The sequence below is a fragment of the Gilbertella persicaria genome, assembly GCF_025201335.1.
Source record: "Gilbertella persicaria strain CBS 190.32 chromosome Unknown B0P05scaffold_36, whole genome shotgun sequence".
Taxonomy (NCBI): Eukaryota; Fungi; Mucoromycota; class Mucoromycetes; order Mucorales; family Choanephoraceae; genus Gilbertella; species Gilbertella persicaria.
In genome coordinates, this window is record NW_026251997.1 from 258,215 (window position 1) to 280,103 (window position 21,889).

Below are 21,889 nucleotides of genomic sequence, written 5' to 3' on the forward strand. Positions count from 1 at the left end.
CGATGGACTGCATAATAGTGGATAAATTATAAGAATTAGGATCATTTTGATCTTTAGTATGTCCTTATTCCACAGTTAAAAATCTCCAGTTTTTTGGATCCTAGAGTAGTTCGCAATAATCATGAATCTTGGTTGTGTTGTCAATTGGCAAGCAATTGACTATAATCTTGCAAATATTCTTATTGTTGTTGTAAGAAAAGATTTAGTAATTTACTATCGTAAAATGTGTTTTTACGATGTTACTGTAAAAGGTTTCCGAATCTTTACAATTGGCTGATAAACCCGCATAATCGAGAATAATCGACGACTTTTTCTTTTATCTTGAGCATTGCCATCGAAATCTAGTTGTTCTAGAAGATATTGAATCCTACTTCATCCAAGAATACACAGTTATTCTCAGTCCATTTCTTCGTCAGCTAACTATTGAAAAAATGGTCTCCTTTCTCTTCTTCATAGATAGTGCACAGTTGGCTCTAAGATAGACTTATAGGCAGACCTAGAAACTTTTGAGTAATAATTCGCGTACAGTCATTTCAGAAAGTAAAGTGGCTGATTTTGAGTTCAATGTCGTGCAAAAAAATTGTGCATTCAACAATGATGTCGATTGATCCAAAAATAAAGTCGTGCTCACGTGATATAAACTTTGTTTATTTTTAATTGCCACTTAGTAATTATCCAATTAAATTTCTTGGCATCAATTATTTTTAAGGACGAATTTCTGTGTCAATTTTACTTTCTTCTTTCTATTTTACAGATATTGAAGATGAGCATGCAATTTTTTTTATGAAGATGGACAGGGGCACATTGTTGATGAGAATGGAGTTGAGCAAATGGATGTTGTTGTTGATGAGGAGCTATTCGCTATTGAAACAATAAGTTCTCGTACTCAGTTCCTAATGAATAAACCTTCGGAAAGACCTAACCCTGTAATACATCCAGTTATGGATAAGAAGAATAGTGAAGATATTGATATGGAACTATGCAACAAGCGGCGCTATACGGTTTACTCTGATGAAGGTAAGACTAGATTTTTTCATTTATTTTTCAGCAAATGCTTGAAAGCTTCTGCTGCTGCAAGACAATTAGGTATTCATATCCAAACAGCACAGAGATGGGTCAAACGTTACTACGAGGACCCTGAAAGCATCTTTGAGAAGAAAAATAAGTCAGGTCGGCGTCGTATTCTTGGGGAAGAGCGTAAACAGTTTCTTTTAAATTATATTGATGAGGACCCTTCTGCCATTGTCAATGAAGTGGTGGAAAGTTTGAAACAAAACTTTGAAGGTCACAACGTTTCTCGTAGTACTGTTTACAACTTTATGACAACTCGGTGTAATCTGTCAATTAAGCAAGCACAGTTTCATCCTGTGGAAAGGAACAGTGAGGGAAAGATTCAGCAAAGGTACAACTGGGTCCAAAAAAGTGGCAGCAAACTGACCTGGATTTCACAACAAATTGTGCTTTTCTTGATGAATCAGCTTTCACATTAATTTGAAACGGGGTATGGCTTGATCAAAGAAAGGCACTCCTGCAATAGTTACAGTGCTTAGAACGAAAGCAAACGCAACATCGATTTTAAGTGCAATATATGCAAATGGCTTAATTAATATTAGCTTGCGAGTTCCAAAGCGTATCAAAAAGAGAAAGCTTGGACGTGCGACTGATGGTTATAGCACGGGGACAGTGCCAGGCCATTATCTAAGCTTCTTCAAGGCTACTCTTGATGAAATGGACAAGTATCCTGAAATGAAGGGGCATTATCTTGTCATGGATAATGCTCCTATCCATAATTCAATTGACATCGGAAAGTATATTCATTCTCGAGGATATCGTTATGCATATCTTCCGCCGTATTCTCCAGAATTGAATCCTATTGAACAATTCTGGTCCGTTGTCAAGAGTAAAGTTAAGCGCAATAAGTTCCTGTTGATGACTAGAATTAGTGAGGCATGTGATAGCTTATATTTAAATGATTTCAACGGCTTTATTTCTCATTCTGTTAAATGTTTTTGAAAATGCCTCAACAAAGAGAGGTTATAGCCTCTATGCGTAATGGGATAAAAAAAAGAAAAAAGAAAAGACTCTTGTCTTTTTGTTCAATCTTAGACATGTTCAATCTTTTTAGACTTGTTCAATCTTAAACTTGTTCGATTTTAGACATGTTCAATCTTTTTAGACATGTTCAATCTTAGACATGTTCAATCTTTTTAGACTTGTTCAATCTTAGACATGTTCAATCTTAGACATGTTCAATCTTTTTAGACTTGTTCAATCTTAAACTTGTTCAATCTTAAACTTGTTCAATCTTTCCAACCTTGTTCAATCTTTTATTTACGTTTCAGGTCTTTTTAAAATACGGGCTGGAGAATATCATATTTAATATTTATAAATAGTCCTTTTGAGCGCATGACCTAATTTAGCCATTAAACGCTCGTACTCGATCATCTCATAAGAAGGACTAATTAAGCTAAAAAAAAGTCTTAGAGAAGCAAAGGCAAAAAAGGCTTGTAAAAGGAGAGGGTTGGACTAATGTTTTTTGTGGGCATATGTTTGTAACCATAGAAGGAAGGGCGATAATTGATTGGTTGGAGTAATGTTCAGCGGTTCCATGTTAGCAAGTTGTATAGCGCCAACTTGTGAAAGAAGTGTGTGGATTGAGGTCCATTTGACACCCCAGTAAAGTATTGAGCGGTTGTTCTTAGGAGGTGTTATAGACAAGCGGTTTAAAAGGTGAGACAAAGGATCGGAAACAGTTGTAGGTTGGTTTAGCATTACATGCATACTGAGGCAATTGATAGCATGGGAATGTGAAAGATGTTGACCACAAGAACACGGCTTAGGAGAGCCCCCAGGTAGCCACTCAAGACGCCATCGTATAAGACGACTCCGTTCAATGTTGATCATGGGCATCCATAGGATAGGATCAAGGGAAAGGAATGGGCGACAGAGGGAGAGCATTTTTGTTTTTGGTAAGGTAAGCATTTTGGTGAAATTTGCTTCCAAGTACTGATGTTGATACTCTTGGAAATCTTTTCGAGGCATTGGTGTGAGGGGTTGAGGGAGAGATTTGCAGAATGAAGTGGACGAGAGTTTGTGCCAGTGCGACGCGGTAAGGTAAGAAGAGTGTCTTCTTGCAGAGAGGGAACACACAGTACAAAGTTTACTTGAGGATTTCACTTCGTTCACGCATTGTGGGCAGGTTCAATAGATGCCTCATTACCTTTGTTGATGCAGTTTTAGATCCGCCGAATATGGTCCTCAGACAGTAATCTTGGGCTTGCTCCAATACTTTAGTCTGGGTGTTTGTCAAAAGCATAATTGTCAGTCCATATTCCATTTATGGGCGAACCATTTGCCGATAGAGCCGACAGGAGAGCTGCTTAGAGAAGCCACGGTTGTTAGCACCGATTGAAGCAAGCATAGCCATTGTGGCACGAACTTTAGCAGCACCTGCCTTCACCAAGTCTTTAGAGCTAAAGAGGCCTTTTGCCTTGAAAGTAACTCTGAGGTAAGAGAAGATAGCCTGTCGTGGAATTACAGGACCAGAAAGAGCATAGTCAGTGGTGTCCTTCTCAGGCGCAAGAATTACACATTTCGTAGGGTTCCATCGATACCCTAGTGTCAGGCTATGTTCAGCACATTGGTCGAGAAGAGGTTGAAAAGTTTCTTTGGTGGCAGTCAGTACAACACCATCTGCGTAGAGCAAGCAATTGATAGATGTAATGAGCTCGTTGGCGGACATATCTTTATTGAGAGGTATAGTACGTAACAATCGAGGAAGGCTATCGATATAATACGAGTACAGGCATGGTGAAAGGATAGAAACTTGTAGTACCCCAGAGCGTGGTGTGAAGCTATACGACTTAGTGTTGGAAAGAAGAACTTCAATTGAGACATCATTGAACATGTTCTGTAACAAATCTAATAGTGCAGGAGAGACTGTAGGCTGTAATTGGCGCCAAATGACATTGCGATCGACTGTATCATAGGCTGATTTTATATCCAAGAAAGCAAGTACTGGCGTGATCCTGTGTTGATGGCGTAAACTGTTACAGGTTTCAGCGAGACAAAGAGCTTGATCTAGTGCACTTCTGAATTCTCTAAATTCACCTTGAGCAATGTCTAAGTAAAATGCTTGGTCTTGAAGTGGTTCTCTGAGGCATGTCTCAAATGTTTTTCTAAAGACGGAGGTAAGATTGATAGAGCGGTAGCTAGCTGGATCAGTCTTATCGCCTCTCTTATGAATTGAAATCACTTGTGCCACTCGCCAACAATGTGGTGTGTATAAACGTCGCCAACATAAACCAAAAATGTATAAAAGCAAAGGAGCAAGGGCTGTTCGAATTGGTCGCAGTGTTTCTACCCGAATATGATCCACATCTGGTGCTTTTCTCGAAGGTAGCTTCTGTATTGCTGAAGTAACATCATCCAAGTCTAAAGGAAGCATCTCACCATGTGGCGCTGGTGAAATAGTAAGAGTAGAGGGACTCGATTCAGCTGGTAATAAAAAGCCATAAAATATAGTCTCCAAATGTGACGCCATGGCATTCGAAGCCATTTGAGCACCTTCTGGTAAGGTGAACGTAGGAGCAATCTTTCTATTTCTTTTGATGCTGCTGATATGTCGAATGGTGTTGCCATAGTCATCAGATGCTAGTTTTTGGCAATATCGCCTCCAAACAAAACGTTGCCGTTGTTTGATGAGTCGTCGCGTTGCTGCTTTTGCCTGTTGGTGCTCTATCCAAAAAGAAAGTTTGTTGAGACCATCTGCTCTACGCCATTTTCTGTAGCATTTTTCTCTGTAATCTAATGCTGCCTGCATTTTCTTTGTCCACAAATCGTGCATATAATTGTTCCAGTGTTCTTTACGTCCACATGAAGAGTCCAATGCGCCATATATAGCAGTGCATAATGTACTGGAAAAATTTTCAATGAGGTTTGCTGCTTCTGTTCTCTGCTGAGGTTGTATAGTTGCATCCCTCATTTGTGAGAGAATCGTTGAGTTGCTTTGGAATTGATCTATATACTTATTTCGTACTTTCTCTTCTACCAGTTTTCCCAGTCGCCATATGATTCTAGGATTTTCTGAAGGTGGTGGCGGCACCGAATTAGTTAGAAAATCGAGATGCGTCTGTTGTGAGATGAAGAGAGAAAAGATATTGAATAAGAAAAAAGATAAGAACACAGAGAAAGTCCGTTAGAACTTGTATAGGCTTTTATTTCCCAAAAGAGAATCGACTTATATTCTATGGCTATCTATTATTATTTTTTAAAATTGTTTTCGTCAAACTATTTTTTATATTTAAGATTTTGTCTAAATTATAAAAACAAAAATAATTCAAAAAACCTTGAATAAATTAGAAATAATGTATTTTTTGAAATCAATGGATTTATGTAAATGTATGTTTTTTTCATTATTATTTATTTTTGATATATTAATTTTTATAAAGTATAATATAAGTTCCAGGAATAAATAGTTTTTTGCGTTGTACTATTACTTTTATATTTGTTCTATTTTATAATTTCTTCCATTTTTATAATATAACACATTATTTTTATCGGGTATTCCTAATAAATACGAGATGTTTCTCAAAAGAAATGTTACCCTTTTCAATTGCTATAAAATATCAAAATATTTATACTTTTTCTTCTCGTTCAAAATATTGTTTTGGGTTAGCTTCTTGACTACGGATTGGTTTGTTAGATCAAGAGCAATTAAGAGAAATGCCTTTAAAGGGAGCTGTCAGCTCAGCCAATAGTACATGATCTGACCTGAACTTGAATAAACTATTACATATTTGTCAAATGCCAATACTGTGATATAATCACTAGTAAAATGGTCAAATCAATAAGTCGATTAGAACCAAAACGGCCAAAAGAAGTCTGCTTTATTAAAGGTTATATTTTGTATTGTATTTATACTGTTTGTATGATAATTGATTATCCTTGATTTGGGACTGAGTGTGTTGTGATGTCTTGATAATAGAGAGTTGTATGATAAGATAATGTAGAGACAAAGGTAGATACTTGGAGACTGTTCTATACAATTTTATTGTTCTTTTTTTTATTATAAATTATTCTAGCATATTTATACATGAAGAGATGTCGGAGTAAGTAGTAGTAGAGTTCATGCAAATGACTGAGTCTCTATTATCATAGACTACTTTAAATTAATTAAATAATGTAAATTATGGATTTCGGTTATAAGTCTTGATTTATTAAAAGATACATTGTCTTATTCAGTACAAGAGGTTCTTTTATGTCTATTTCTGATGTAAATTGATTATGATATATTTTAGTATGTAATTGAAGACTTATTTAATGTTCAGATCATCACATGTGTATACACTAGCTAATGGGTTGAGTGGATTAAGGTACACAAGAATTGGGTACATGATCAGGGCACAGACCTCGTCTACCATTGGTATTGATGCAGATGTCAATTTGTGATTATGTGATGGTCTGATCTTTAACATGTTTAAACTAAGATAGAAGACATCCATCGAAGATGCGGATAAAACTGTGATTGAAAGATATATCTATACATGACATTAATATTTGCTCTTTTAAGGCATAACTAGTGTAAGAAGGGATGAATAATGCTGTGTATACAACAACAGGACCAAAAGGGACTTCTGAGTCAGGTTTAAGATGAATAGCATGATCATATGGACGATGAGGGGGTAATTTATCTGCCTCATGCTTTGAGAATACACTTGCAAAATCTTGGTACTTGTCAGGTATAGTTAAGTCTATATGTGAAACCCCAGACGACTCATTAACAACATTAACACAAGAACCATAAGAATACTGAGCACCCTTAACAGAAGGGACAGCAAAATTTATTTCTTCCTTAACGATGCAAGGAGAGAAGGGGGAAGTTGTGCAAGTTGGGGAAGGTGTGTAAGTTGGGGAAAGTGTAGGCGGAGGGGAAGGTGAAGGAACAAAGGACAAACCAGGAACCACAGGTTCCGAGAGGGAACGGACAAAGGAGAGACCACAATCCCTAGGTATTTTGGTACCTACCGGAGCGGAAGCAGAGCGGACAAACGAGATACCTGTCTCCTGAGGAGAGGGGGAGGGAGAACCCACACCACGAGACTCAGTTTCCTCAGCAGGAAAAGGAGGGAAAGAAGGTCCAGAGCCAGAGGTAACATGTTCTTCCAAGGGGCCAAGGCAAGAAGCAGCCAAGTTGGGGGTCTTACACACTATGGCGGAAAAGTTAGTTACAAAACGTACAATTTTAGTTCGCAAAATTACCAATTTTTACAGCAAAATGGTTGTTTGAGAAATAGCTGGCATCAATTTTTCAACGTACAAAGTTGTTCGAAATGTTACCAAATTATTTGTACGCTTTTCGAACAACTTTAGTAACAAAACAACTAAATTTATTGTTCGAAAAGCGAACAATATTAGCAACAAAACAGCAATAACTTGTTTCCTTCTGGAACAACTTTGGCTACAAAACAACCAAGTTTTTTGGTGCTTTAGTTACCAACATTGTTCGTAATCTCACTTATTTTTTTTAGGATTATTAGAAATTAGGCACTTAATATAAATGGAAAAAAACGATACTTTTATTGAGAAATAGTAAAAGAAAAGAAGCACTACTTGAATCTAATAAAAACAAAAGTATACAAGCGAGGCAAGAGTGTTAAATGAGCAATTCGCTTTGCCATTCGGAATTGAGACAACACTGATAGACACAGAAAATAATTTGTATGTAGTATATGGTTTTTTTTTTAATAATAAAAAAGAAAAAACCACCATCTTGCTATCCATCAAACTTACCTGACAAAGTGCATCTCTTGTACGGATAAATAGTCAATTCCTTTAGGAGGGCATTCTTTTTTGAGGAAAAAAAAGTTGGTTTTGAGTGTATTAAAGGTGTGTAATAACATATCAAACTTACTATAAATCAAGAGACAGCAAGAACTTGTTTTGGAATCTAGAAAATAAAAGGCGCTTTGTTAGCTTTCAAGTAGCAAAAATAGATTAAACATACTTTGATTTTAAATGGAAGCAGACTAATCTCATCTAAACATATAGAACAAACAAACTAATTGAATTAGAACAAGGCAATGTCAAAACTCTCTTCCAAAGCAACACTCACCAGTACCAGGACCAGGCGATGTGACATTTCATGCCAAAACTTGGAACAAAAAAAAACAAGTAGCTCTTATATGTTTACTTACACTCTAACTCTGGTTTCGACTTTTGTTTTTTATCTATATAAAGGCCCAGTAGTATATCAATTTTTGTCTATGGCTATGTTAGAGAAAAAAAGACTTTACTGCGGAAAATGCGTTCTTCCATACCAATCAAAGAGAAGCGCAGCAATTCTTCAGATTGTTAAAAAAGCGCTGGAAGTACTGTCTAATTCTTAAGATGAGTAAGCCCATGAGTCGATGTTATGCAATCATAAGGTTTCAGAGAGTTTAAGCTTCTGGATGTAGGTTGGATTTAGGAGCTGTGGACTTTATCTATAATATAAACGTTTTAAAAGAAGATGATGGAAAAAAATTGTTTTATTATTTAAGGTCGTGACTATTTTTTGTTACTTCTTCTTGTACGATTAGACTTGGCTGATTGGCTTTTGTCTTCATTGCGTTTGCCCTTTTCTTAGGTTGAGAAGAGGGAAGAGGTAGAGAAGGAGAACAAGGACAACAGTTGTTTTCCATTCCGAAAAAAATGTCTTCTTCAGAATCCTCAAATTCATCACCACAATATAGGTTTGCGTACTCCAAAGACGGCTTTTCACTTTGAAGAGATTCAACACTAACTTGGTTTTCACTGTATAGTTTTAATTCTTGTTAGGCATTTTAAAATTTCAATGAATGCATGTTTTGCGTTTATTATACCTGATCCTTGAGTTATTCTCTCTTTCAACAACAGAAGCCTTATTTCTTGTTCTATTACTTCTGTGCTTGTGTGTTTTGAAGAGCAATAGACCGGCTGCCCAGGAATGCTGACATCTTTGAAGATGAAAGCCATGAGTAGCTGCATTGCTTTCAAGCTTAAATGTGTATTTTGCGATTAGAGCAGAAGACACTTCAGACCATAAAGGCAACACAGCTGCTTTGTCATTCTTCTTTAAAGCTTTCAGCAACTCTAACTCCATTTCATCGTGGGTATTATTTGCAATTGTTCTGAGGATCCTGTAGTCATTCTCATTTACTTTATCATCAATTAAAAGATCAGTGATATTTCTTTCTTTCTTGAATAAGTTGATCAGGGCAAGCAAACGCAACCGTGGCGTAACATATCTATGTTTTCCATGAGAGCCGAATGCTTTTGTTGCTTCCTCAAGTACTCTAGGAATGTCTCGGAAGCCCATCAATTTTAGATGAAGAGAGTGGGCAATACCGCCTTCTCTTGCTGCATTTTCCAAAAACAAATGTTTATACATATTCTAAAGACGTAGCTTGTTTTTTTTTTACCTTATTGAGCTGCTTCAAGAACTTTACTGTTGATCTCATTACTATCACTTTAGGCAAAAGAGGGTGCTAATAAATGCATCAATCCATTACGTATTTGAGTCTGTGATTCGATTGTTTTTTCGAGTTGGGAAACTTGTTGTTGCATCTGAGTGGTTTTGTAGATAGTCGTTTGGTTCATATTGTAAGACAGAAAGACAATTGCAAGAAAAACCAAAAAGCTATTTTTGCTAAAAAAAACCCAAACAATTATTGAATATTCAACATAACTCAATATACTCTTTTTAGATGAGTCTCATGTCAAACTCTTAGGAGTGCATCAACGTATTGCATTGTGCAAACCTTTTTTTTGTTTTCAATAAGAAACATTATTAGTATTATTGTACTTGTAAAAAAAATAAAGAATTCTTCTTGCTCATAAAGCTACTATTATTGTCGCAGTACTTGTCGCCTCATAACTCTTATTGTTGACAAAACGAACAACTTTGTTCCCCACAAACAAGAAAATTAATGATTTTGAATGATATGACTTGCTTTTTAGAAAAATAAAATAAAAGTTGTTGACATTTCGAACAACATTGGCAAAAAAGTTACTTTTTCTTGTTTGTTTTGCGAACAATATTAGTAAAGTCAAACAACTAATCCGCCATAGTGACACATGTGGTGCACACAAGTCAACCCAAGAATACCTTGTCTCCAGTTAATAACAGGATCATGGCGGCCAAGCCAAGGAGCACCAAGTATGACCGGATAGGCCGCATTATCAAGAAGACGAAGATCTAGGTATTCCTCATGGGTGGTACCCTCCACACCCAAGAAGACCGAAGAACACAAGGAAGAAGCAAAGAGTCTACCATCAGCCAACTGGAAGGTGGTGTCACGATCATTACTGGTGGTGGGTAACCCAGCAGAGCGCACAAGAGCAGAGCAAACAAAGTTGGACGAGGCGCCGGAGTCTATCAAAGCAATGGTGGTGAAGCTGGTACTGGCTACCTGGATGGTGACATTGATAACCATCAGTCCGGGATGTACAATAGGGACGACCAAGCCCAAAGAGCCAGAGATATCCTTGGAGGAATCAGGTAAACGAAGCTTCTTGAAGTTGTGAGCTCGAAGGAACTCACCCTCTAACTCTACGGAACTACGCTTGGGACCAGCAGAACCCACATGACACAAGCCAGGAAGCACAACAGACATAGACCAACCCACGTTGGGCTCTTCAGAGGTTGAAAGTACAGCAGACAATGCATCAGGAGAGCGCTTTTTGGGACAAGAAGACGAAAAGTGGCCTTTATCGCCGCAGTAAAGGCAGAAATTGTTATTAACTCGATGTTGTCGCTCTTCAGCAGACAAAGAGTGGCCAGCAACACGAGACACGACACTGAGATCCATTGGAACCGGGGCAGGGGGACAGGAGAAGACAAAGAAGCAGGGCGAGAGAAACGGGGAACAAGATTTTTTTCTCTTTGTCGGTCTGACAATCGGTTATCGATATCGATACTAGCTTTGATGAGGTTGTCCAAAGTATCAATAGGATCACGACGAGCCAGTTCATCCTTGACAACATGTTTAAGGTTTAGCTTGAACTGAGATACCAAGGCGGCGTTATTCCAATCGACCAGAAGAGAGAGGCGACGAAACTCAGTAGCATAAGCTACAACAGAGCCAATTTGCTTGAGAGCACGCAATTCATTCTCAGCCGAACCAATGGGATTTGCCTCCCCAAAAGCATCCATAAGTGTTTTGAGGAACAAAACAAAGTCACAAAGAATGGGGGTTTATCAGTACCGGAAACCAAACCGTGGAGATGGGATTGAATGTAGGCGAGAGCATTACCTTGTAAGCAACCAAGGGCAAAAAGAACCTTAGCCTCATCATGGTTGTTGTGAACATATATGAATTCATATGCATAGATCAATAAATGATGATCATGGCAAAAAACCAGATCACATCTATGGCAATTGCAATGGATCTATAGTCACTGACATTCACTCATTCCACTAGAAGTACTACATCATCCTCATAGTCAGAGATTATGAACCTAGTGACTCTGTTAGTATCAATGGCCCTCATAAAGTGACAGTTAGAGCTGACAAAGACATTAGCATTGGCATTTGACAAATACAGTGGTTACATTGAGTGTCCCATAAAACCTGTTTTTTTACCCTTCTCTACAAAAACTCCGTCGATCCTTCTGAAACTTGGCACATAGATTAATTAGTCATTGACAGTAAGGATAACACTGCTAATTGCTCCTAAATACATCCAATAACAGTGCTTCATTTTCAAAAGAGAGAAAATTTGTGTTTCACCATAATTTATTCTTTATTTGAAATGCTCAAAATTTAGTATAACCGCCCTTTGCTTTGATGACTGCTTCTATACGTTGAGGCATGCTGCTATAGTATGCCTCCATGTCGCCTTTGCAAAATTTGTACTACTCTTTTTCGACCCTTGACCACAATTCGTCCAGATTTTTTGGTTTTGTATCATATCCGGCTAGCCTGCACTTTAACTGTTTCCAAAGATGCTCTATTGGGTTCAAATCGGGACTGTTAGGTACCAGTCAGCAGTAAAGTGGACTTTGTGGGCTTTAAGCCAAGAAATGGTAGCCTTTGCTTTGTGTTTTGGGTCGTTGTCTTGTTGAAATATACTTTTTTGTGGATCCATACTATAATACTCCAATGTATCTAGGTATGACGACCCTAGAATCTCCAAATAGCAATCGGTATCCATTGTCTTTTGAAGCACTCGAGAGGCATATCCTACTCCGGAAGATACCATGCACCCCCACATCATCAGAGAGCCACCTCCATGCTTGAGCAATAGCTTGTAGTTATGGGGCCTCGCTTTAAACCCTTGCTGTAACCAAGTGTATGTTGCACCATCTGATCCCCAAAAATTGATCTAAGCCTCGTCGGTAAAAACGATACTCTTCCACTCATTTGCGGACCAGTTACGATATTTTAAGGCCCATTTGTATCTCTTTGAAAGGTGAGAAACTCTCAAAAGAATTTTCTTCTGCTTGAACTTTGAGTATAATCCTACCCTTTTCATCAGAGAGACTGTCCCACTATACGTCAAAGCAATACCCTGTCCAGACAACCAAGTTTGGACTTCTTTGACATTCTTCAATGCTCCAGTTCGGACTTTCATTCGTAGCAAACAAGCCGTAAGATGACCTACTCTTGATGGTCTACCGGTACCAGTGCAAGTTTTCATTTCTGGCAACTCTTTTCTAATACGAGAAACAGTTGATTTGGCAACACCTGTTAGTTTTGAGACCTGACGAATCGATTTGCCAGATAAAAGTGCAGATTTGACATTGTTTCGTTTATCGTATGGGAGGCTGTAAGGCATGATAATAAGGAGAAAAGGTATGTATATAGAATGAAGAAAAGAGAATTTTTTTCTGAAAAGCTTGCCGCATTTATATGTAGTAGGGTAGGTTGTGCTAGAATTTGCCGAAGAATGTGGAAAACGCACAATTGAGAATGCTTATTCGCCGAAGAAAATAAGGTATTCAAGTTTTGCAGGAAATTTTTTTGAAAACGCTACGTCATTTTTTTACCTAAGTTGTCCAAAAGTGGTATCTCGTACTAAATAGAGAAACTGAAGTAGCCAGCAAAAAAATGCGCTTTTTCTGATACTAACACAAGGTCAATACGACGAAAATATATTAATTTATGCTTATAAATGAGTTTTATGGGACACTTAATGTAACCACTGTACGTGTAAGAAACTAAAAGTTTCTAAAAAGTGTTTGCAGAAAAACAGTGCGTCCCATTTGATTTGATTTAACATATTGTGGCATTTTTTTGTTTCATATGGACAAAACTCTAGGGCATCGTTTTTGGCTGAGTACATTCATTTCTTTGAGAGTGATATACACTGTTTCCCGAGACTATTGACATACCGTAAAATGAAAGTTGTCACACTTTTTTCTTGTGATTTAGTACACTTTTAGTTTTAAGTCAAGCACAAATAAAAATTATTCTCTCATTTCTGAGAAAAGATGTGCGTACTTATAAAAGAATAAATAACACAAAAAAAAAGAAAGTTTAGCGTGGTATTTGAAAAAGAATAGAATATTCAACAGAAGAAGAAGGCGTAGTTTTCCAGCTCTTTTCTTCAACATTTTATTACTAATGACCAATATTGTTCAATTAAATTTAGCTCAGGAGAGCAAGGTGGAAGATAAAGACACCCGTATCCACAACTTTTGATATACTTCAGGATGTTATCCGCTATACGAGTTGGAGCATTGTCCATTACAATACAATGGTCTTTAAATTCTTCATGCTTATCTAAAAAGTCAAGGGTGCAGGCAATGAAATTAAAATAATGGCCAGTAACCGTACCCACCGTCTTTTTGGCCTTCAAATTGTTTGCTTTTCTATTCTTTGAAGACGCTACTGGTCTTCTCACATGAATACTAACTACGCCAAAAGGTAAAATAGCACCCAGAATCGTTGTTGTTTTAGCTCTTGTTGTTGGTTGAACAGCTTCCGCACGAGTCCCTTTCTTTGATTAGCCCATCGTTCTTTTCAAGTTGATGTGAATTGCCGACTTGTTAACGAAAACACAATTACTTTCAAAGTCCAGATCAGTTTCATTCATCTCTGAATCCATCCGTAACGCTTGAGAATGCTTGAGGGTGAGTTCTTTTCTTTTGAATGAAAATAAGCTTTCTTAAATGACAAAGCGCACTTCTCGATCATGAATCTATGGATTGAAGTCTTAAAGACTTACAAATCTTTAAATTCATTTATCAGACTCTCCATAGCCTGATCTAATGTTGCTGAAGGGAAATCCATCAACTGTTTTTCTGAAAATCGCTGGTGCTCTTCGCTGAAATTGCTTGGCCGACATGTCTTAGCTTTTATTTTCTCTTTTCCATCACTCTACTCCTTCTGATCTTTCTCAGACCAGTTGCAAGCAGGACGTCGAGCAATATTAAGCTGCGTGGCTGCTTTAACAGGTGTCAGGCCTTTTTTAAAGACTAAGTAGAAGATCCGCTTCTTGGTATCGCTACTGTGCTTAACATACGATCCTTTGCCAGAAGTTTCTGTTGCCTGGATTTTCTTTTTTTGTTCCTCTCGCTTTACAGCTTCGCCCCTAGGGGGCTTTGGATCTAAATATTGACCGTATTTGGTGACGTTGTCCAAAGAATATTACTCTTCATCGACCTCCATTTCTATAGGCTCATCAACAACATCGTCTCTTCCATTTTCATACTATACTTGAATATTCATCTCGACTTTCTTTAAAAAGGTGTTAAAAATTAAAGTAGAGACGTGCCAAAATACTTATTTGTATTCAACAACAAATTAAAAGTGTGCCGATTTTTATCGCCAAATGCGACAATAGTTTCGCGAAATAGTGTATAGTTCCCTCAAAAAGAAAAAATTTACAGGTTCAGGATAATACGCAAGAAATATACAAGATGCGAAATGCAAACGCCCAGAGTCATGTACTAATCAAGACAAATTTACCTGGAATCAACTGGCAACGTTTACCTTTTACACCACAAAGACAGTTGCCTCGCTCAGGCTTTTAGGGCATGCATGGAAAGAGGAAAAAAGTCATGCCACATGTACACTGTTTAAAAATTAATTCTATTTTTACAAATAACTACTCTTTAAATTTATCAAAAAAACTAAATAAAAAATTTTTGCAATTTTTTTTAAAAATTTTTAAACTTTTTTACAAAAATTTTAAATAATTATTTTTTAAAATATTTAACTCTAATTTTTTTTTTAATTTTTATTATTCTATTATTTTTTTAAAAAATGAATTAAAGAATAATTTAAAGTGAAATTTTTTTAATTTTTCAAATATACAAAAATTTTTAATTAGCTGCTATTTTAATTATTTTAATCTTTTAAATTATTTAGATATTTTTATTTTTTTAACATTTGGCAGAATTGTAGCTTGGTAGACACGTTTGCATGTAATAATTTTCTTGTGCTTTCGTGTACCCTTTGTCTGCTGGTCGCACACTTTTGCATTTTTTACTTTTAAAATATGTTTCTAAGGAAGTACGGTACCTGCAAATTTACCTGGACGTACATCATTCTGACTTATTTTCATTAAACTTTGTAGGCTAATAATTTGATAGAAAAATATCAAAAATGAAAGCACAGAGTGGACACGGCTTGAAGCAAAACATAAATTCAGTTTGATTCCAAATATAAGAAGCATTGAGAATATTTGGAGCCTAGTTTTTTTTTAGCTTATAAGATAATTGTCTAATCTAAAATGGACTTTACTATTTGCCAATACGGAAACGACAACATGTCTTATGATGGAAATGACACAGATGTTTTGATAATGGATGTTTGCGAAATTAGTTCACCCCTGGATAATGTTGCAAATCTCGTTCACTTTACTTATTTAAAGTCTCACAAGATGTAGCTGGATCCGAAAGAGCACTTTGTAAAGCAGCCTAGTTCTCTTTCTGAAACAGTCAAAAGCAAAATGGCATATCGCAAATGTAAAAAAAGAACAAGATTAGGTTTTTTTTTTGGTCTACGAGAAGCGAATGTTTAATCATAGCACTGCTGCTAAAATAAATATGTCTCATAGCGCTGCATACAATTGGCACAATAAAAGCCCAAAAAGTTTCGAAATGAATGGGTCTCTCGTGGAGGGCAAGTCTGGAAATGGTAGACCAGTGGGAAGGCCAGTAGTTTTGAATGATATCCATGAGAATCATATCATCAACCTCATTGATGAAATGCGGAGCACTTTTTGGATAAAACGATGGAGGTCCCAACCGACAATTACATTGCCATGGAGACATCATAGCTAGGGCCATTCAGGTCTGCAACAAAGAAATGTAGGATCAGTTTTAAAAGAGCACATCTCAATTCCATCGAGCGTAATTGCCTTCAAAAATGGAAAAAGATGTCAGTGGGTTCAGCGATGGGAAGCAACTGATTTGGACTATGAAAGTAATTGCGTATTTACAGACGAAGCAGCCTTTTACATCAACATGAAGCGCTCAATGGCTTGGTCAAAGAAAGAAGAGCGAGCAGTTGTTGTCACGCCAAAAACAAGAGTAAAGACAACTACTTAATTGGTGCCATTTCTGCGTATGGTGGAATTAAAGTAATGTTCAAGTTGGCTAAGGTAACTGCACCTTCAAAAAAGAGAAAGGCGGTCTTAGATAGCTCAACTGTTGTTGAAAAAGGCAAAGGTGGTCCAAATACAGGCCATTACTTTAATTTCATTGCAACAACCTTGGATGCCATGAGTAAGCACGGCAAACTGAATGGTCGTTATCTCGTATTAGATAATGCGCCTAATCATAAGCATGTGGGCATAAGAAGCTACATCGAGGCTCGTGGCTATGGTTGCATCTGTTTACCAACAATCCTGACACCTAGTAAGCCAGCTCTGAAGCCTAATATTGCCTGCCATACTGCTTACAACCGATATAAGAAAGTTCAGAAGGAGAAGAGAGAGGTAGAAGATGAATCTCTTGTACGAGGAGCAAATCCAGTATGTGAACTTTCACCAAACTATTGCCTAGTATGTTTGGATAGTTTATTATGACCTCATGGATGTCGATTTTTTAATTTAGAAACGATTGGAATGCGAGAAACTCCACTTTAAAGAACAGATTATCAGGCTCCTTGCTAATGTTTAGCTTTCTTGACAAGATGTTCGTATAGCTGAGCTTGTAGCTTTTGTTCTTTTCAATCTTGCTGTCCTCAGCTCAGCCTCCTTAGAAGGCCATGGGAATTTGTATAATATTTGTCTTTTTAACCTATTTTGGTTCGTTGGCTCCAATCAATGTAAATGACTAACTTTTTCGTTGGCTTCTCTGAAAATCATAATGGAATAATAGTGTTCAAGATCATGGTATTTCTTTTGCTTCGTAATTTCTCAATTCATTCACGCAAAGTAGCCCCACGTCTATGGTGTTTAGACATTATACTCCTATTTAATCTGATAACCCTCTTGTATATATTTGATTCGGTTTATATACTTTTGTGTCAAGGAATAGTTTTGAAGCACGTATCCAAATGTAGATAAATATGCGGATCAGATCCTGTTTGAGCACACTGGGTAAAAGTAGTAGATATGTTGTAGGTGTTATGGTAGTGGTCACGTGCAACACTATAACGATAAAATGAAAGTGTAAAAGCCTTTAAAACTAAGCCATAAGAAATATTGATGCGTCCCTTCATTAATTGTATAAAGGTAACGAAGTTAACAGTATCTCTTTGAAAGTTTATAAGGCTCATACAAAGGACTGTACCCGTGGAGTTTAGATTTCATTCAGAGGATGAGAGGATATACGCTAGTTTAGTTGCAACGGTGAGATCTATGCATAACAAAAAAGGCTTTGCTAGCTCATTTGGTAGAGTGGTAGATTTCAAGGGCGAAGATCCTAAATTTGAGTTCTTGCTGGACCTTTTTTTTATTTTGATACTTGTTTATTTTTGCTTATTTTCTCTTTTTTTTTGAGAGTTTCGTAATGTATAAACCATTTAGGATGCCTAGTACTCATGTTTTCGGTAGTATAACGTCTTGTTAAGAAGGTTTCTTTTTATTTTAGTGTTTTAATGCTCTGATTACTTGTACATTTGATTTGATACTAATACTAGTAACCTTTTGTTTGTGATCAGGTCCGCAGATTTCACTCATATGAACATTGTCCCCATTACCTTTTTGATCGTTTAGCTTTTCATCATCTATTTAGAGCACTTTTTACTCATAATGCTTCCATTTCCTTACTGATTTATTTATATAAATACTCTTTTGTATATATCTTCCCCTTCTTTAACTGATTTTCCTATTCGTCTGTCTAACAAGTTATGCATCAGTATGCCTATCCGATTAGTAATGTATCTATTCGTACGTTTCTACATCCATTTGTTTTAAAAAGAAACACACTCGTCTAAAAGAATATCTCAATTGCTATGATTTCTTGCCCATAGTTTATGTCTTTGACATTATTGCTCTTTTCCGGCTCAATGCCCTCGTTCTCCCTTATCTGTTCTCTGTTTCATGTTATCTGCGCCTTAATATTATTATGTTTTTGTGTTCTGTTACTTCCTGCTGTGTCTTGTATGTGTTCTGTACCTATTGTTGTGTTTTGTGTTCTGTACCTCCTGTTGTGTTCCGTGTTCTGTATTCCCCTGTGTTCTGTATTCCCTCGTGCTTGGCTTTATCGTATGATTTCGTTCTCCCTGTCGTTCCACCGGTTACTTTAGCTTTGGTATAAATACTGCAATAATTTGTATTTCGTTCCTTTTTCCTTTGTCAGATATTTTGTTTATCTTCTCTTGCATAAATAGACTGTCATTCTCTTTGTATCAATTTCTGTAAGTATAATTTGGGGCTCCGTTCGTGACATCGATTTTAAGTTAAATAATTGTAGTGTGAAAAAAAAGAACAGCGTTCTGGACAGTGTCCACCACAAAAAAAACCCTTCCCTTTCCTTTTTTGTTTTGTATAATGCCTATCATTTTAAAGGAACAAGCAGTGTGTATATTTTACTGCCAAGCGTATGAGTTTAATGTTGCTGAACAGACGAAAAGGATCGAAGAACTGAAAGGTGTTGACATATGTTATTTGGAAGGTTTCACTGAACCTATTTTGGCGTGTATCATAACTATAAACAACCAGCCATTTCGCTATCACTTGGATCCAACAAGAACTCTACGCACAGATGACAATCAACAAGAGGAAAATAAAGTCCCATTTGGTAATGATGGATGATAGCTGGCAGTTCTAAACGATATCTAATCTTTTTCTTTTTCTTGTATGATAGTCAACCATGCTCAGATTATTCATTTTCTTAATAGAACATATTTGCCTAGTGATCCAATGAATGAAGAAGTCTATGAATGCAAATCTTTGACCAACAGCGACATACTTTCAAAGGTTTGGAAATATAACGATTTATTTGACAAAAAGACCGTTATTTTTTTCGGCAAACGATGTGGCAGCGGGAAAGTCAGCGTACGCTGACTGCTTGTTGCAAAAGAAAAATAAATTAGTGAAGAAGTATTTTTTTGGATATCATTTATCTGTGTCGATCCCATTTTGAGATGATTTAGCAAAAAAAGTACTGAATTACTTGCCTCAATATCAGTTGTTTGTTCAAAATCTCAAGAAGGAAAGACACAACATTGTAGGCTATGCAAGAAAATCTTAAACAAGTGAAAACGATGAGCCTCGTATTTGGTTATTGCAACAGATGACGAGGAGATTAAAAGAAAGATCGTTGGTCGACAAGATTTTCGTCTTCCCTCGTGCCAATGCCAATGCCAATGAATTGATTGTGGAAAGGGATTTGATAAAAATCGAAGATCTTTTAAAACAACTGAATGTCGATAGCAATGCTCAAGGTAGAAAAAAGTCGTCAATGCATTCATCTTTGATTCTAACTATTCAATTTTTTAGTTTTGCTTAATTATTCTTGGTTATGCGGGTTTATCAACCAGTTGTTGGGAAATTGTTGCATTTGAGTGATTTTGTAAGTAGTCGTTTGGTTCATATTGTAAGACAGAAAGACAATTGCAAGAAAAACCAAAAAGCTATTTTTGCTAAAAAAGCCAAACAATTACTAATATTCTACATAACTCGATATACTCTTTTTAGATGAGTCTCATGTCAAACTCTTAGGAGTGCATCAACGTATTGCATTGTGCAAACTTTTTTTTTGTTTTTTATAAGAAACATTATTAGTATTATTGTACTTGTAAGAAAAAATAAAAAATTTTTTTTACTCATAAAGCTACTATCATTGTCGCAGTACTTGTCGCTTCATAACTTTTATTGTTGACAAAACGAACAAGTTTGTTCCCCACAAACAAGAAAATCAATAATTTTGAATGATATGACTTGCTTTTTAAAAAAATAAAATAAAAGTTGTTGACATTTCGAACAACATTGGCAAAAAAGTTACTTTTTCTTGTTTGTTTTGCGAACAATATTAGTAAAGTCAAACAACTAATCCGCCATAGTGTTTCGCATGACGTTTAGGAATTGCACATGACATAAATCCTAAAAACATGAATAAAATCATCTTTTTCTTTTTCTATTACAGAACTCATAATAAACAACAATAACAACAATTTCGACCATCTCATGAACACTTTCAGTGAGAAACAATTTATATTATTGCTATTTCTTAGACTTTGAAATATATAAAAAATTTACGCTAGACTTACACTTCTAAGGAACTGATGACGTAAGAAGCTTGCTAAATCTCAAATTGAAAATTAAATTCAAAGAAATAATTCACTTTAAGTCAAAAAAAGAACTTAAAATTAACTTTTATTCTATAATGTAAATATGCAATTGAATTAATTCTCTTATTTTTTATCGAATCATATATTTTAGTCAAAAACAAGTAGTATAAATATGGTATCGAGAAAAAGACCTGATTATCATCTTACAATCTTATAATCAAAAAAGAGATATTATTTCTCTGACTACTTAATTGAAGAAGAAATTTGGAAAATCTTGGGAAGATTGGATCTATCTGTCTGTCAATTGAAGCATACAAGAGAAAGGAAAGAAACAAATAAGCAAGAAGAAAGCTATTGCACAATACTGTTAATTGGAGTCTGTCCTTGGTAAGGCTATTGTCTTAGTAACCGGTTGCTCTGGGAAAGAACATACTTGGTAGTTATCTGAAGAAGGATGCTTTTAAGAACATTTATTAACATTATTATGTACCTTAGTTATTATTTATCTTATATTCTATTTGTTTTGTTGTCCATTGTATTTTGAATTATTTGTACTGGATTTGTAAGTGAAAATCCATTGATGAAATTATGACCGTTTACAATCTGTAAATAGGCTTTTTTTTTCTGTTTATCCGTATTTGGTCCGACAACATTAAGACTCATACTCGCAAACAATAAACAACACCTTCAATATATCGACTGAATTATCATTATACCCTGACAATTCTGTTCAGTGAATATTTTCACAAGGTTTGTGTGCAGTAATACGAATCACGTGACGATAAAATATTCTCTAGCCAACGACATTACTAGGAAATTACTCTAAAAGGCAGTGACGTCAGTGTTGTGATAGAATAAATACAAGATAAAGGGCTTGAATGTATCGGAGATTGAAGTCTATAGGTGTACCCCAACTTTGAGAGCCAATAGCTTTTCGTGAAGTAATCGCAAAAAGGTCTGGTAAAAACTGTACTATAGAAGGCTAATACTGTCTATTTGTATACCAAATCTCATCCTATTCGCATAAAAAAAGTCGGTTCTGTATGTTCACAACAGTGGTAAAAGTCAATCACTTACAAATAGTCGTATATTTCAGTCACTGCTTTCAGTTCCTCATCATTCTTTGACTATTCTTCCAACGTTGTTTGCTTTACGAAAGTCACAAGGTCTTTGTTACTTGAAATCTTTTGCTGTTTGAAGGGTAAATAACGTTGATAAAGTTAAAAAGGACATGGTGCA

The 21,889-nt window shown here is 36.2% G+C and overlaps 5 protein-coding genes across 5 annotated transcripts; 1 reads left to right on the forward strand and 4 right to left on the reverse strand.

Moving 5' to 3' along the window:
- Positions 1 to 2,285: 2,285 nt before the first annotated feature.
- B0P05DRAFT_552737 (uncharacterized protein) lies at positions 2,286 to 3,114 on the reverse strand. The gene has a single exon (XM_051579503.1). The coding sequence runs from the start codon at positions 2,980 to 2,982 to the stop codon at positions 2,527 to 2,529; it is 456 nt and encodes a 151-aa protein (XP_051432385.1). The 5' UTR covers positions 2,983 to 3,114; the 3' UTR covers positions 2,286 to 2,526.
- On the reverse strand, positions 3,090 to 3,743 carry B0P05DRAFT_552739 (uncharacterized protein). Its single transcript, XM_051579504.1, has 2 exons — positions 3,601 to 3,743; positions 3,090 to 3,508 (listed from the first exon to the last, which is right to left on the reverse strand). The coding sequence occupies exon 2, from the start codon at positions 3,335 to 3,337 to the stop codon at positions 3,161 to 3,163; it is 177 nt and encodes a 58-aa protein (XP_051432386.1). The 5' UTR covers positions 3,338 to 3,508; positions 3,601 to 3,743; the 3' UTR covers positions 3,090 to 3,160.
- Positions 3,744 to 4,510: 767 nt separating this feature from the next.
- B0P05DRAFT_449141 (uncharacterized protein) lies at positions 4,511 to 5,125 on the reverse strand (the record flags this gene model as incomplete). The annotated part of the gene is made up of 1 exon (XM_051573864.1): positions 4,511 to 5,125. A coding segment is annotated over one exon (615 nt), but the record flags the coding sequence as incomplete, so codon positions are not given.
- A 3,408-nt stretch (positions 5,126 to 8,533) lies between these two features.
- On the reverse strand, positions 8,534 to 9,631 carry B0P05DRAFT_204244 (uncharacterized protein). The gene has a single exon (XM_051573214.1). It carries the CDS (start codon positions 9,407 to 9,409, stop codon positions 8,831 to 8,833), a length of 579 nt encoding a protein of 192 aa, XP_051432388.1. The 5' UTR covers positions 9,410 to 9,631; the 3' UTR covers positions 8,534 to 8,830.
- A 9,586-nt stretch (positions 9,632 to 19,217) lies between these two features.
- On the forward strand, positions 19,218 to 19,611 carry B0P05DRAFT_475307 (uncharacterized protein; the record flags this gene model as incomplete). Its single annotated transcript, XM_051574832.1, has 2 exons — positions 19,218 to 19,395; positions 19,505 to 19,611. 2 exons carry the CDS (start codon positions 19,218 to 19,220, stop codon positions 19,609 to 19,611), a joined length of 285 nt encoding a protein of 94 aa, XP_051432389.1.
- Between the last annotated feature and the right edge of the window lie 2,278 nt (positions 19,612 to 21,889).

Excerpts from the sequence above, each read along its gene's own strand:
- B0P05DRAFT_552737 (XM_051579503.1), bottom strand. The coding sequence starts at position 2,982 with ATGCTTACCTTACCAAAAACAAAAATGCTCTCCCTCTGTCGCCCATTC.
- B0P05DRAFT_552739 (XM_051579504.1), bottom strand. The coding sequence starts at position 3,337 with ATGGAATATGGACTGACAATTATGCTTTTGACAAACACCCAGACTAAA.
- B0P05DRAFT_204244 (XM_051573214.1), bottom strand. The coding sequence starts at position 9,409 with ATGTATAAACATTTGTTTTTGGAAAATGCAGCAAGAGAAGGCGGTATT.